This window comes from Lonchura striata, chromosome 36, assembly GCF_050655825.1.
Source record: "Lonchura striata isolate lonStrDom1 chromosome 36, ASM5065582v1, whole genome shotgun sequence".
Lineage (NCBI taxonomy): Eukaryota > Metazoa > Chordata > Aves > Passeriformes > Estrildidae > Lonchura > Lonchura striata.
Window position 1 is genome coordinate 790,963 of NC_140738.1, and position 14,183 is coordinate 805,145.

The 14,183-nt window shown below is 40.4% G+C and overlaps 1 protein-coding gene across 16 annotated transcripts in view; it reads left to right on the plus strand.

Moving 5' to 3' along the window:
• Positions 1–85: 85 nt before the first annotated feature.
• Positions 86–14,183, plus strand: part of RNF31 (ring finger protein 31) — a 42,987-nt gene continuing 28,889 nt past the window's right edge. For all 16 annotated transcript variants that reach the window (XR_014950954.1, XR_014950955.1, XR_014950957.1 and 13 more), the window contains exons 1-9: positions 86–181; positions 426–473; positions 2,928–2,948; positions 3,152–3,283; positions 7,314–7,472; positions 10,334–10,489; positions 11,049–11,102; positions 11,448–11,484; positions 12,568–12,668. Coding sequence is in view for 11 of the 16 variants with exons in the window: in XM_085565489.1 (XP_085421615.1) it covers positions 101–181; positions 426–473; positions 2,928–2,948; positions 3,152–3,283; positions 7,314–7,472; positions 10,334–10,489; positions 11,049–11,102; positions 11,448–11,484; positions 12,568–12,668 (789 nt within the window). In the remaining 5 variants the exon portion in view is untranslated. The remainder of the gene's footprint in view (positions 182–425; positions 474–2,927; positions 2,949–3,151; positions 3,284–7,313; positions 7,473–10,333; positions 10,490–11,048; positions 11,103–11,447; positions 11,485–12,567; positions 12,669–14,183) is intronic.

Below are 14,183 nucleotides of genomic sequence, written 5' to 3' on the forward strand. Positions count from 1 at the left end.
ATAAATCCACCAATAGGAGCGCGGCTTGTGCTGGCGCATGCGCTATGAGGGGGTGAAGCGCGCAAAGCGCCATGCAAAGTGAGGGCAGAGGAGTGAGGGCATGACGTCACACGGGAAAGCCACGCCCACTTCCCCCCCTCAAGCCGCGCCGCCATTTTGGATCCGCCGCCGCTTCCCTGAGGTAAAAACGAAATTTGGGGGTTTCAAAAACCCCAAAAAAACCCAAAATCACCCCAAAAATCCTCCCCAAAAGCGAGGGGGGGTTGAGGGGCGCCGCACCCTGAAACTCGTCTGGAGATTCCACCCCAAATTCCCCCGAATTTGGGCTCCAACCGCGGTTCGTGTTTCAGATTCTCTGAATCGAGTTGGAAAAAAAACCCCCAAAATTCCAAAAAATCCCAATTTTCTCTTTTTTTTGCCCCCAGGTGATGGCAGATCCTCCCAAAGACCCCCCAGATTTGGGGTCTCTGCAGGTGAGCCCCCCTGAAACCCCAAAAATCCCCAAAAATCCCCAAATTCCCCCCAAATCCCCTCAAATATCTCCAAAATCACAAAAAATCTCCCCCAAATCTCCTCAAAATCGCCAAAAATTCCCCCAAAATCTCCCAAATTTGTCCCAACCCTGAAATTTCTGCCTCAAATCCCCCAAAATCTCCCAAATTTGTCCCAAATTCCCCAAATTTCCCCCTCAAATTCACAAAATTCCTGGTTTTTCCCCAAAATTCCCCAAAACTCCCCACAAGTATCTCCAAAATAACAAAAAATCTCCCCAAAATCCCAAAAAATCCCTCCAAAATTTCCCAAATTTTTCTCAAATTTTCCCAAATTCTCCAAATGTCTCCCTGAAATCCCCCAAAATTCCTGAATTTTCCCGAAATTTCTCCATCCAATTCCCCCAAAATGTTACAAAATTTCCCAAATTTCTCCACATCCCCCAAATTTCCCCCTTAAATCCCCCGAAATTCCTGAATTTTCCCCAAAATTACCCAAAAAATCCCCAAAAATCACCCAAAAATCACCCAAAAATCATCGAAAAAACCCTCAAAATCACGCAAAAAATCCCATTAAAATCTCCAAAAAAATCCCTTAAAATCACCATAAAATACCTAAAAAAATCCCCCAAAATCACCAAAAAATCACCAAAAAATCCCGCAAAGATCATGCAAAAAATCCCATTAAAATCCCGAAAAATCCCCAAAAAAAACACCGAAAAAATCCCATAAAATACCTAAAAAATCCCACAAAATCACCCAAAAATCCCTCAAACTCATGCAAAAAATCCCATTAAAATCCCAAAAAAATTCCTTAAAATCACCAAAAAATCCCTAAAAAATCCCCTAAAATCCCCCAAAAATCACCAAAAAAATCACCCAAAAATCATCCAAAAATCCCTCAAAATCATGCAAAAAAAATCCCATTAAAATCCCCAAAAATCCCCTCCAAAAATCCCCTAAAATCCCTAAAAAATCCATTAAAAATCCCATAAAATCCCTAAAAAATAACCCAAAAATCCCCCAAATATCACCAAAAAATCACCCAAAAATCATCCAAAAATCCCTCAAAATCACGCAAAAAAATCCCATTAAAATCCCCAAAAATCCCCAAAAAATCCCCCAAAAATATCCCTAAAAAATCCCTAAAAAATCCCTAAAAATCCCCCAAAATCCCCCCAAAAACCCCCCCAAAACCCCATTAAAACCCCACAAAAATCCCATTTTTTATTTTGCCCAAAATCCCAGTTTTTCCCCCAATTCCCTGCAGGAGCTGCGTTCCGCCCTGCAGGTGGCGCTGCTGCGCCGCCCGGCCGAGCCGGATCCCCAAAAACCCCCAAAAACCCCCCAAAAAATCAACCAAAAATCCCACAAAAATCACCCAAAAATCCCCTCAAAAAATCCCATAAGATACCTAAAAAATCCCCCAAAAATCCCCAAAAAATTACCCAAAAATCACCCAAAAATCACCCAAAAAATCAACCAAAAATCCCACAAAAATCACCCAAAACCCCCCCAAAAAATCCCATAAAATACCTAAAAAATCCCCCAAAAATCACCCAAAAATTACCCAAAAATCACCGAAAAATCACCCAAAAATCATCCAAAAATCCCTCAAAATCACGCAAAAAATCCTATAAAAATCCCCAAAAATCCCCAAAAAATCCCATAAAATCCCTAAAAATCACCAAAAATCCCCCAAAATCACCAAAAATCCCTCAAAAAATCCCCAAAAATCCCTAAAAAATCACCCAAAAAAATCCCATAAAAATCCTTAAAAATCCTTAAAATCCCCAAAAATCCCTCAAAAAATCCCCCAAAAGTCATCCAAAAAATCCCTCAAAATCACACAAAAAATCCCATTAAAATCCCTAAAAAATCACTCCAAAAATCCCTTAAAATCCCAAAAAAATCCCTAAAAAATCTCAAAAATCGCATAAAAATCCCCAAAAATCACCGAAAAATCACCCAAAAATCACGCAAAAAATCCCTCAAAATCACGCAAAAAATCCCTAAAAAATCCCCAAAAAATCCCTAAAAATCACCAAAAATCCCTCAAAAAATCCCCAAAAATCACAAAAAAATCACCCAAAAAATCACCCAAAAATCCCCCCAAAAAATCCCATAAAATACCTAAAAAATCCCACAAAAATCCCCCAAAAAATTACCCAAAAATCACCGAAAAATCACCCAAAAATCATCCAAAAATCCCACAAAAATCGCCTAAAAAATCCCACAAAAATCCCTCAAAATTACCCAAAAATCCCATAAAATCATGCCAAAAATCACCCAAAAATCACCCAAAAATCACCCAAAATCCCCCCAAAAAAACCCCAAAAAATCACAAAAAAATCCTCAAAAATCCCATTAAACCCCCCAAAATTCCCATTTTTTATTTTGCCCAAAATCCCTTTATTTTCCCCCATTTCCCTGCAGGAACTGCAGTCCGCCCTGCAGGTGGCGCTGCTGCGCCGCCCGGCCGAGCCGGATCCCCAAAACCCCCCAAAAATCCCCCAAAAACCCCGCAAAAATCACCCAAAAAATCACAAAAAAATCCTCAAAAATCCCATTAAACCCCCCAAAAATCCCATTTTTTAATTTTGCCCAAAATCCCTTTATTTCCCCCCATTTCCCTGCAGGAGCTGCGTTCCGCCCTGCAGGTGGCGCTGCTGCGCCGCCCGGCCGAGCCGTGGCCGCCCGCGCTGGCGCCGCTGCTGCTGCTGCCGCTGCCGCCCGAGCGCAAACTGCGGCTGCTGCCGGGCCGGCACCTGCTGCGGGAAAACCTGGCCTGGGTCAGCGGGGATGCGGATTCGGGGCGGGGTGTGGGGAGTTTATGGGGGTTTATGGGGGTTTAATGGGGATTTAGGGGGGTTTAATGGGGATAAATGGGGGTTTAATGGGGGTTTAATGGGGGTTTGATGGGGGTTTGACGGGGGTTTAGGGGGGTTTGATGGGGGTTTAGGGGGGTTTGATGGGGGTTTAATGGGGTTTAATGGGGGTTTGATGGGGGTTTAGGGGGTTTGATGGGGGTTTAATGGGGTTTAATGGGGGTTTAATGGGGTTTAATGGGGATTTATGGGGGTTTAGTGGGGATTTGTGGGGATTTCTTTGGGATTTATGGGGGTTTAATGGGGATTTATGGGGATTTCATTGGGATTTATGGGAATTTCATTGGGATTTATGGGAGTTTAGGAGGGTTTATGGGGTTTAATGGGGGTTTGATGGGGGTTTGTTGGGATTTATTGGGGGTTTAATGGGGGAATTAATGGGGGATTAATGGGGGTTTGATGGGGTTTAATGGGGTTTTTATGAGGTTTTTATGGGAATTTAATGGGGGTTTAATGGGGATTTATGGGGGTTTAATGGGGGTTTATGGGGTTTAATGGGGGTTTATGGGAGTTTAATGGGGATTTAATGGGAGTTTATGGGGAATAATGGGGGTTTAATGGGGGTTTATGGGGGTTTATGGGGGTTTAATGGGAGTTTATGGGGGTTTAATGGGAATTTCATTGGGGTTTATGGGGATTTCATTGGGATTTATGGGGGTTTAATGGGGATTTAGGGGGGTTTAATGGGGATTTAGGGGGGTTTAGGGGGGTTTGATGGGGATTAATGGGGGTTTAATGGGGGTTTAATGGGGATTTTATTGGGGTTTAATGGGGTAATTAATGGGGATTTATGGGGGTTTAATGGGGTAATTAATGGGGATTTATGGGGGTTTAATGGGAATTTAGGGGGGTTTAATGGGGGTTTTATGGGGGAATTAATGGGGGAATTAATGGGGGTTTAATGGGGATTTAATGGAGTTTGATGGGGTTTAAAGGGAATTATTGGGGTTTAATGGGGGAATTAATGGGGGTTTAATGGGGGTTTAATGGGGATTTCATGGGGGTTTAATGAGGTTTAATGGGGGAATTAATGGGGGAATAATGGGGATTAATGGGGGTTTATGGGGGTTTAATGGGGATTTATGGGGTTTAATGGGGTTTAATGGGGTTTAATGGGATTTAAGGGGGTTTAATGGGGTTTAATGGAGTTTAATGGGGGTTTAATGGGGATTTAATGGGGGTTTAATGGGGGAATTAATGGGGGTTTATGGGGGTTTATGGGGATAAATGGGGGTTTGATGGGGGTTTATGGGGGTTTGATGGGGGTTTTTGGGGGTTTAATGGGGATTTATGGGGTTTAATGGGGGTTTAGGGGGGTTTAATGGGGGTTTAGGGGGGTTTAATGGGGATTTATGGGGGTTTGATGGGGGTTTATGGGGGTTTAATGGGAGTTTATGGGGTTTAATGGGGGTTTAATGGGGGTTTAATGGGGGTTTATGGGGGTTTAATGGGGGTTTATGGGGGTTTGATGGGGGTTTGATGGGGATTTAGGGGGGTTTGATGGGGGTTTAATGGGGATTTATGGGGTTTAATGGGGGTTTAGGGGATTTAATGGGGGTCTAATGGGGGTTTATGGGGGTTTAATGGGATTTATGGGGGTTTAATGGGGGATTAATGGGGATAAATGGGGGTTTAATGGGGATTTATGGGGGGTTAATGGGGGTTTATGGGGGTTTAATGGGGGTTTAATGGGGATTTAATGGGGATTTAGGGGGGTTTAATGGGGATTTATGGGGATAATGGGGATTTATGGGGATTTCATTGGGATTTATGGGGGTTTAGGGGGGTTTATGGGGTTTAAAGGGGGTTTGATGGGGGTTTGATGGGATTTATTGGGGTTTAATGGGAATTATTGGTGTTTAATGGGGGAATTAATGGGGTTTAATGGGGGTTTAATGGGGGAATTAATGGGGGTTTAATGGGGGTTTAATGGGGGAATTAATGGGGTTTAATGGGGGTTTAATGGGGTTTGATGGAGGTTTAATGGGGGAATTAATGGGGGTTTAATGGGGGTTTTATGGGGGAATTAATGGGGGAATTAATGGGGGTTTAATGGGAATTTAGGGGGATTTATGGGGTTTAATGGGGCATTAATGGGGTTTAATGGGGATTTGATGGGATTTAATGGGAATTTAGGGGGTTTAATGGGGGAATTAATGAGGGATTAATGGTGTTTAATGGGGCTTTAATGGGGTTTAATGGGGATTTATGGGGTTTAATGGGAACTTAGTGGGTTTTATGGGGTTTAATGGGGGTTTGATGGGGATTTTATGGGGTTTAATGGGGTTTAATGGGGTTTAATGGGGATTTAATGGGAGTTTAATGGGGGTTTAATGGGAATTTAGGGGGGTTTATGGGGTTTAATGGGGTTTAATGGGGGTTTAATGGGGGTTTATGGGGGTTTAATGGGGGAATTAATGGGGGCTTAATGGGGATTTTATAGGGATTTAATGGGTTTTTATGGGGATTGAATGGGGATTTAATGGGAATTTAATGGGGGTTTAGTGGGGTTTTATGGGGGTTTAATGGGGATTTTATGGGGTTCTCATAGGAATTTAATGGGGTTTTAACGGGAATTTAATGGGGTTTTAATGGGAATTTAATGGGGTTTTTATAGGGTTCTCATGGGAATTTTATGGGGATTTAATGGGGTTTTTATGAGGGTTTAATGGGAATTTAATGGGGTTTTATGGGGATTTAATGGGAATTTTATGGGGATTTAATGGGGGTTTAATGGGAATTTAATGGGAATTTAATGGGGTTTTAATGGAGCTTTAATCTGTTTTTTTGAGGATTTTTTTACGATTTTTATGGGATTTTTTGGGGATTTTTGGGGGATTTTTATGGGATTTTTCCCAGGGTTTTTTATGGGATTTTTTGGCCATTTTTTGACGATTTTTTAGGATTTTTACATGATTTTTTGGAGAATTTTAGGGGATTTTTTATGGGTTTTTATGGGATTTTTTTGGTGATTTTTGAACAATTTTTTAGGATTTTTACAGGATTTTTGGGAGATATTTATGGGATTTTCCTGGATTTTTTTTTAGGATTTTTTTAGGATTTTCATGGGATTTTTTTCAGGATTTTTGGAGGTTTTTATGGGAGTTTTATGACATTTTTCCACATTTTTTTTCTGATATTTTGGGGATATCTTGGAATTTTCTTTATTCATTTTTGAGTATTTTTGGGGATTTTTTAAGGAATTATTTGTGGGATTTTTGTGGGATTTTTTGGGTGTTTGTGGGATTTTTTTTGGCAATTTTTTTGGATGATTTTGTTGGAGATTTTTACGGGATTTTTTAGGAAGTTTTTAGGGATTTTTTGAGGATTTTTTGTGGAATTTTTTGCGATTTTTTTGGGGGGATTTTTTCTGAATTTTTAGTAAGATTTTTGGGGATTTATTTGGAATTTTTTAAGATTTTTTGGGGGTTTTTTTAGGATTTTTTTGCTGGATTTTCTGCAGCTGTTTTTGAGGACTTTTATGGGATTTTTTAATGTTTTTTGTGGGATTTTTTAGGGATTTTTTTGGAGTTTTTTATGGGATTTTTCCCAGAGTTTTTATGGGATTTTTCGGTGATTTTTTTGGAATTTTTTGGTGATTTTTTTTTTTAATTTTTTAATGGATTTTTAGAGACTTTTAATTGCATTTTTCTTTTGTTTTTTCCCATTTTAACCCATTTTTAACCCAATTTCCTCCATTTTTTCACCATTCCCACCAAAACACCCCTTACAATTTCCCAAAAATCCCAAAAAATTTCCCAAATTTCCCCTTCCCAAAATTTCCCCCAAAAAACCCGCTGGAATTTCCCCCTTTTTTCACCCTTTTTAATCCGATTTTTCGCCGTTTTTCGACGGATTTTCGCCAAATTTTCACCGATTTTCCCCAAATTTTTTTTGGGAATCGCCCAAATTCCGGAATTTTCTCTTTTCCCAGAATCCCGAGGGGCTCCCGCACGGATTGGAGCGGCTGAGGACGGCGCTGAACATTCTGGAAAAATACGGACGCAACCTCCTGAGCCCGCGCCCGCCCCGCCACTGGAGGAGCGTCCGATTCGGCAACCCCGTCTTCAAATCCACCGTCGGAGCCATCCAGGTGGGCGTTCCCAAAAAATTCCCAACATTCCCAAAAAATTCCCAACGTTCCCAAAAAATCCCCCTTTTTTCCCAAAAAAAATCGGCGTTTTTTGGCCAAAAATTCGATTTTTTTTGGCCAAAAATGCGATTTTTTTTCCGCCAAAAATGCGATTTTTTTCCGCCCAAAATTTACATTTTTTGCTCCATAAATGCGTTGGAAAACGCCAAAAATTTTCATTGAAAAATAAAATTTTTTTCCAAAAAAATTCTGTTTTTTTCTCAAAAAAAATCAGCTTTTTTTGGCCAAAAATGCGATTTTTTACCATCCAAAATTTGCATTTTTCGCTCCATAAATGCATTGGAGAACACCAAATTTTTTCTTAGGAACATAAATTTTTTCCAAAAAAAATTCCCTTTTCTCCCTAAAAAATTCCCTTTTTTTCCTGAAAAAAATCAGAGGTTTTTGCCAAAAAATTCTATTTTTTCGGCCAAAAATTCGATTTTTTCCCACCCAAAATTTCCATTTTTCGTTCCATAAATACCTTGGAGAAGACCAAAAATTTTCATTGAAAAATAAATTTTTTTTCCAAAAAATTCTCTTTTTTCCCCAAAAAAACCCGCTTGTTTTGACCAAAAATGCGATTTTTTACCACCCAAAATTTGCATTATTTGCTCCATAAATGCATTGGAGAAGGCCAAACATTTATTTGGAAAACAGAATCTTTTCCAAAAAATTTCCCTTTTCTCCCCAAAAATTTCCCTTTTTTCCCAAAAAATTCCCTTTTTTTCCCCCAAAAAAATCGGCGTTTTTTGGCCAAAAATTCGATTTTTTTTGGCCAAAAATGCGATTTTTTTTCAACCCAAAATTTGCATTTTTCGCTCCATAAATGCCTTGGAAAACGCCAAAAAATTTTCATTGAAAAATAAATTTTTTTTCAAAAAAATTCTGTTTTTTTCTCCAAAAAAATCAGCTTGTTTTGACCAAAAATGCGATTTTTTTTACCACCCAAAATTTGCATTTTTCACTCCATAAATGCGTTGGAGAACACCAACATTTTTCTTAGGAACATGAATTTTTTTCCAAAAAAATTCCTTTTTTTTCCTCAAAAAAATTGGAGTTTTTTGACCAAAAATGATATTTTTTTGGCCAAAAATTCGACTCTTTTCCACCCAAAATTTGCATTTTTTCGCTCCATAAATCCACTGGAGAATCCCAAAAATTTTCCTATGAAAATAAAAATTCCTTTTTTTTCCCCAAAATTCCATTTTTTCCCCAAAATTTCCGTTTTTTCCCCAAATCTCTGGTTTTTTACCCTAAAAAAAATCCAATTTTAACCAAAAATTCCCATTTTTCCTCCAAAATTCCCTTTTTTTTCCTCCCTAAAAAACCACCAAAATTTTCTTGAAAATCCCAAAATTCCCTTTTTCCCCCCAAAAAAAATCCAATTTTTCTCAGAAAAAAAAATCAGCATTTTTTGGCCAAAAATTCGATTTTTTTGGCCAAAAATTCGGGGTTTTTTTGGGCTAAAAATTCGATTTTTTGGGCTAAAAATTCAATTTTTTGAATCTAAGAATTGCGGTTTTTCTCTCCCAGTTCATCCCAGTTCCCTCCCAGTATAAACCAGTAACCCCAGACCCCAAACCAGTAAAAACCAGTATAAACCAGTATAAAAAAATCCCCATTTTCCCCATTTTTCCCCCATTTTTAACCCTTTAACTCCCTCCCACCCCTCCCAAACCCCCTCCCAGTCCCTCCCAGTAACCCTCAACCCCCTCCCAGTATAAACCAGTAACCCCAGACCCCAAACCAGTACAAACCAGTATAAAAAATCCCCATTTTTCCCCCATTTTTCCCCCATTTTTAACCCTTTAACTCCCTCCCACCACCCCCAAACCCCCTCCCAGTATAAACCAGTCCCCCCCCGACCCCTCCCAGTATAAACCAGTTCAAACCAGTAACCCCAAACCTCAAACCAGTATAAACCAGTAACCCCAAATCCCCATTTTCCCCCATTTTTCCCCCATTTTTAACCCTTTAACTCCCTCCCACCCCTTCCAAACCCCCTCCCAGTATAAACCAGTCCCCCCCCGACCCCTCCCAGTCCAAACCAGTCCAAACCAGTATAAACCAGTAACCCCAAACCCCAAACCAGTATAAACCAGTAACCCCAAATCCCCATTTTCCCCATTTTTCCCCCATTTTCCCCCATTTTTAACCCTTTCACTCCCTCCCACCACCCCCAAACCCCCATCCCAGTCCCTCCCAGTATAAACCAGTATCCCCCCGACCCCTCCCAGTCCAAACCAGTATAAACCAGTAACCCCCGACCCCAAACCAGTACAAACCAGTATAAACCAGTATAAAAAATCCCCAATTTCCCCATTTTTCCCCCATTTTTAACCCTTTAACTCCCTCCCACCACCCCCAAACCCCCTCCCAGTCCCTCCCAGTCCCCCCCCGACCCCTCCCAGTCCAAACCAGTACAAACCAGTAACCCCCAACCCCAAACCAGTATAAACCAGTAACCCCAAATCCCCATTTTTCCCCCCATTTCCCCCATTTTTAACCCTTTAACTCCCTCTCACCACCCCCAAACCCCCTCCCAGTCCCTCCCAGTTTGTCCCAGTTCCCTCCCAGTATAAACCAGTTACCCCAAACCCCAAACCAGTACAAACCAGTATAAACCAGTATAAAAAATCCCCATTTTCCCAAATTTTCCCCATTTTTCCCCCATTTTTAACCCTTTCACTCCCTCCCACCCCTTCCAAACCCCCTCCCAGTCCCTCCCAGTCCCCCCCCGACCCCTCCCAGTCCAAACCAGTACAAACCAGTAACCCCAAACCCCAAACCAGTACAAACCAGTAACCCCCAGTCCGCAGGGCGGCCGGGAGGTGCTGAAGCTTTTGGGGTACACGGAGGAGTCGGGGGAGGGGCTGAGCTTCCCTCCCCCCCCCCGCGGGCCCCACCCCCCCCTGGTGGCGGCCGTCACCGCCGACGTGCTGCTGCTGCGCGCCGAGCTCGACCGCCTCTTACTGGTTTATACTGGTTTATACTGGTTTGGACTGGGAGGGGGTCGGGGGGGACTGGGAGGGGGTTGGGTTGTACTGGGAGGGGGTTTGGGGGGGGTGGGAGGGAGTTAAAGGGTTAAAAATGGGGGAAAAGGGGGGAAAAATGGGGATTTGGGGTTACTGGTTTATACTGGTTTGGGGTTTGGGGTTACTGGTTTGTACTGGTTTATACTGGGAGGGACTGGGAGGGGGTTTGGGGGCGGTGGGAGGGAGTTAAAGGGTTAAAAATGGGGAAAAAATTGGGAAAATTTGGGAAAATGGGGATTGTTTATACTGGTTTGTACTGGTTTGTACTGGTTTGGGGTTTGGGGTAACTGGTTTATACTGGGAGGGAACTGGGACAAACTGGGAGGGACTGGGAGGGGATTTGGGGGCGGTGGGAGGGAGTTAAAGGGTTAAAAATGTGGGAAAAATATGGAAAATGGGGAAAATTGGGATTTTTTATACTGGTTTGTACTGGTTTATACTGGTTTTTACTGGTCCATACTGGTTTTTACTGGTTTTTACTGGTTTTTCTCCTTCCCAGAACCAGCACCCCAACCCCCATTTCTTCACCGAGATCTTACTGGGAGAGGATGAGGTGAGACTGGTTTATACTGGTTTATACTGGTTTGAACTGGTTTATACTGGTTTATACTGGGAGGGCACTGGGAGGAGATTGGGAGGGGACTGGGAGTTACTGGTTTATACTGGGAGGGTCCATACTGGTCCATACTGGTTTATACTGGTCCATACTGGTCCATACTGGTTTATACTGGTCCATACTGGTCCATACTGGTTTATACTGGTTTATACTGGTCCATACTGGTCCATACTGGTCCATACTGGTCCATACTGGTTTATACTGGTCCATACCGGTCCATACTGGTCCATACTGGTCCATACTGGTTTATACTGGTTTATACTGGTTTTGTTGCTCCCCCAGTTGGTGTCGGACGCGCTGCCGCAGCTTCAAACGACCGGTAGGGAAAATTTTGGGAATTTTGGGGAATTTTGGGGCAAATTTGGGAATTTTTTGGGGAATTTTGGGAATTTTTTTCTTAATTTTGGGGGAATTTTGGGGGAAAAAATAGAATTTTAGGGAAAACATCGGAATTTTATTGGGAATAAAGTGAATTTTTTCTTTTAATGTGGGAATTTTGAGGGAAAAATGGGAATTTTTTGGGGGTAAAAATGGAATTTTTTCGGAGAAAAAAAATTAGAATTTTTTTGAGTGAAAAAATGGAAATTTTGAGGGAAAACAAGAGATATTTTGGGGGGAAAAATTGGATTTTTTTGGGGAAAAAAATTGCAATTTTCGTGGAAAAAATGGAGTTATCTGGAAAAAAAAAATTGGAATTTTTTGAGGAAAAAAATGAGACCTTCTTGGGGGAAAAAAATGGAATTTTGGAGGGTAAAAAAATTGGAGATTTTTGGGGAAAAAATAGGAATTTTTGGGAAATTTTGGGTTGGAAAAATGGAATTTTTTAGGGGTTAAAAATCGGGGATATTTTTGGGGAAAATGTGGAATTTTGGGTGGAAAAAATGGATTTTCTTGGGAAACAAGGGGATTTTTTGGGGTAAAAAAATCAGATTTTTTTGGGCGTGAGAAATGAGATTTTTTTTTGGAAAAAGATGGAATTTTGGGGGGAAAAATAGATTTTTTTGGGGGCAAAAATTGGAATTTTGGGTAAAAATGGGGATTTCAGGAAAATCATAATTTTGGGTGGAAAAAATGGCACTTTTTGGGAAATTCTGGGTGGAAAAAATGGAATATTTTGGGGAAAAAAGAGGATTTTTTTTTTAAAAAATCGAATTTTTTGGGGTAAAAAATGGGAATTTTTTGGGGAAAAAAATGGGAATTTTTTGGGAAAAACCTTGAATTTTGGGTTGAAAAAAATGGAATTTCTTTTGCGAAAAAATGGATTTTTTGGTGTAAAAAATCGAATTTTTTTGGGAAAAAAATGGGATTTTTTTGAGGAAAAAAATGGGAATTTTTGGGAAGAAATGGGGATTTTGGGAATATGATAATTTTGGGTTAAAAAAGGTGAATTTTGGTGTTTCAGAGGCGCCGGGCTGGAGCTGCCGCAGCTGCACCCTGAGGAACCCGGCCCCGGCCGTGCTCTGCCGCGCCTGCGAGCGCCCCCGCCTGGCGCCCAGCCCACAGGTACCCGAGTTTGGGGCAAAAAAACCCAATTTTGGGAAAAAAATTAAATTTTGGGGAAAAAAAATGGGATTTTGGGGTGAAAAAATGGGGGTTTTGGGGAAAAAACGGGGATTTTTTAAAGGAAAAATTGAATTTTTTAAGGGAAAAAATGGGATTTGTGGTTTAAAAAATGGGGGTTTTAATATGGGGGAAAAGTGGAGATTTTTGGGTTAAAAAAGTGGGGATTTGGGAAAAAATGGTTTTTTAAATGAAAGTGGGGATTTGGGGGGAAAAAATGTGAATTTTGGGGGAAAAAATGGGGATTTTGAATAAAAATCCCTCCCCCGGTTGTGCTCTGCCACGCCCCCACCTGGTACCGGAATTTGGGGCGAAAAACTCCAATTTTGGGAAAAATTACATTTTGGGGTAAAAAATTGGGATTTTTGGGTGAAAAAATGGGGGTTTGGGAAAAAATGGGGAGTTTTTAAATTAAAAATTGAATTTTTTAGGGGGGAAAAAATGAAATTTTGGGGATTTTTAGGAGAAATTTTAAGGTTTTTTTTTTGGGAAAGTCAATGGGGATTTTGGGGTAAAAAATGAGGATTTTGGGGTGAAAATTGGGAATTTTGGGGGTAAAGATTGGGAATTTTGTGGAAAAAATCCTGGGAATTTTTGGGGGTGAAAATTAGGAATTTTGTGACGAAATATTGGGAATTTTGGGGGTGAAAATTGGGAATTTTGTGATGAAAAATTAGGAATTTTGTGACGAAATATTGGGAATTTTGGGGGTGAAAATTGGGAATTTTGTGATGAAAAATTGGGAATTTTGTGATGAAAAATTGGGAATTTTGGGGGTGAAACTTGGGAATTTTGTGACGAAAAATTGGGAATTTTGGGGGGAAAAAAATTAGAAATTTTTTTGGGGAAAAGGGAATTTTGGAGGTAAAAATTGGGAATTTCGTGACGAAAATTTGGGAATTTCAGTGGTGAAAATTGGGAATTTTGTGAGGAAATATTGGGAATTTTGGGGGTAAAAAATTGGGAATTTTGGGGGTGAAACTTGGGAATTTTGGGGGTAAAAAATTGGGAATTTTGGGGGTGAAACTTGGGAATTTTGGGGGGAAAAAAAAAATTGAAAATTTTTTGGGGAAAAAGGGAATTTTGGAGGTAAAAATTGGGAATTTCGTGATGAAATTTTGGGAATTTTAGGGTGAAAATTGGGAATTTTGTGAGGAAATATTGGGAATTTTGGGGGTAAAAAATTGGGAATTTTGGGGATGAAAATTTGGGAATTTTGGGGGAGAAAAAAAAATTGGAAATTTTTTGGGGGAAAAAGGGAATTTTGGAGGGAAAAATTGGGAATTTCGTGATGAAATTTTGGGAATTTTAGGGTGAAAATTCAGAATTTTGGGGGTGAAAATTTGGGAATTTTGGGGGAAAAAAAAAATTGGAAATTTTTTGGGGAAAAAGGGAATTTTGGAGGGAAAAATTGAGAATTTCGTGATGAAACTTTGGGAATTTTAGGGTGAAAATTGG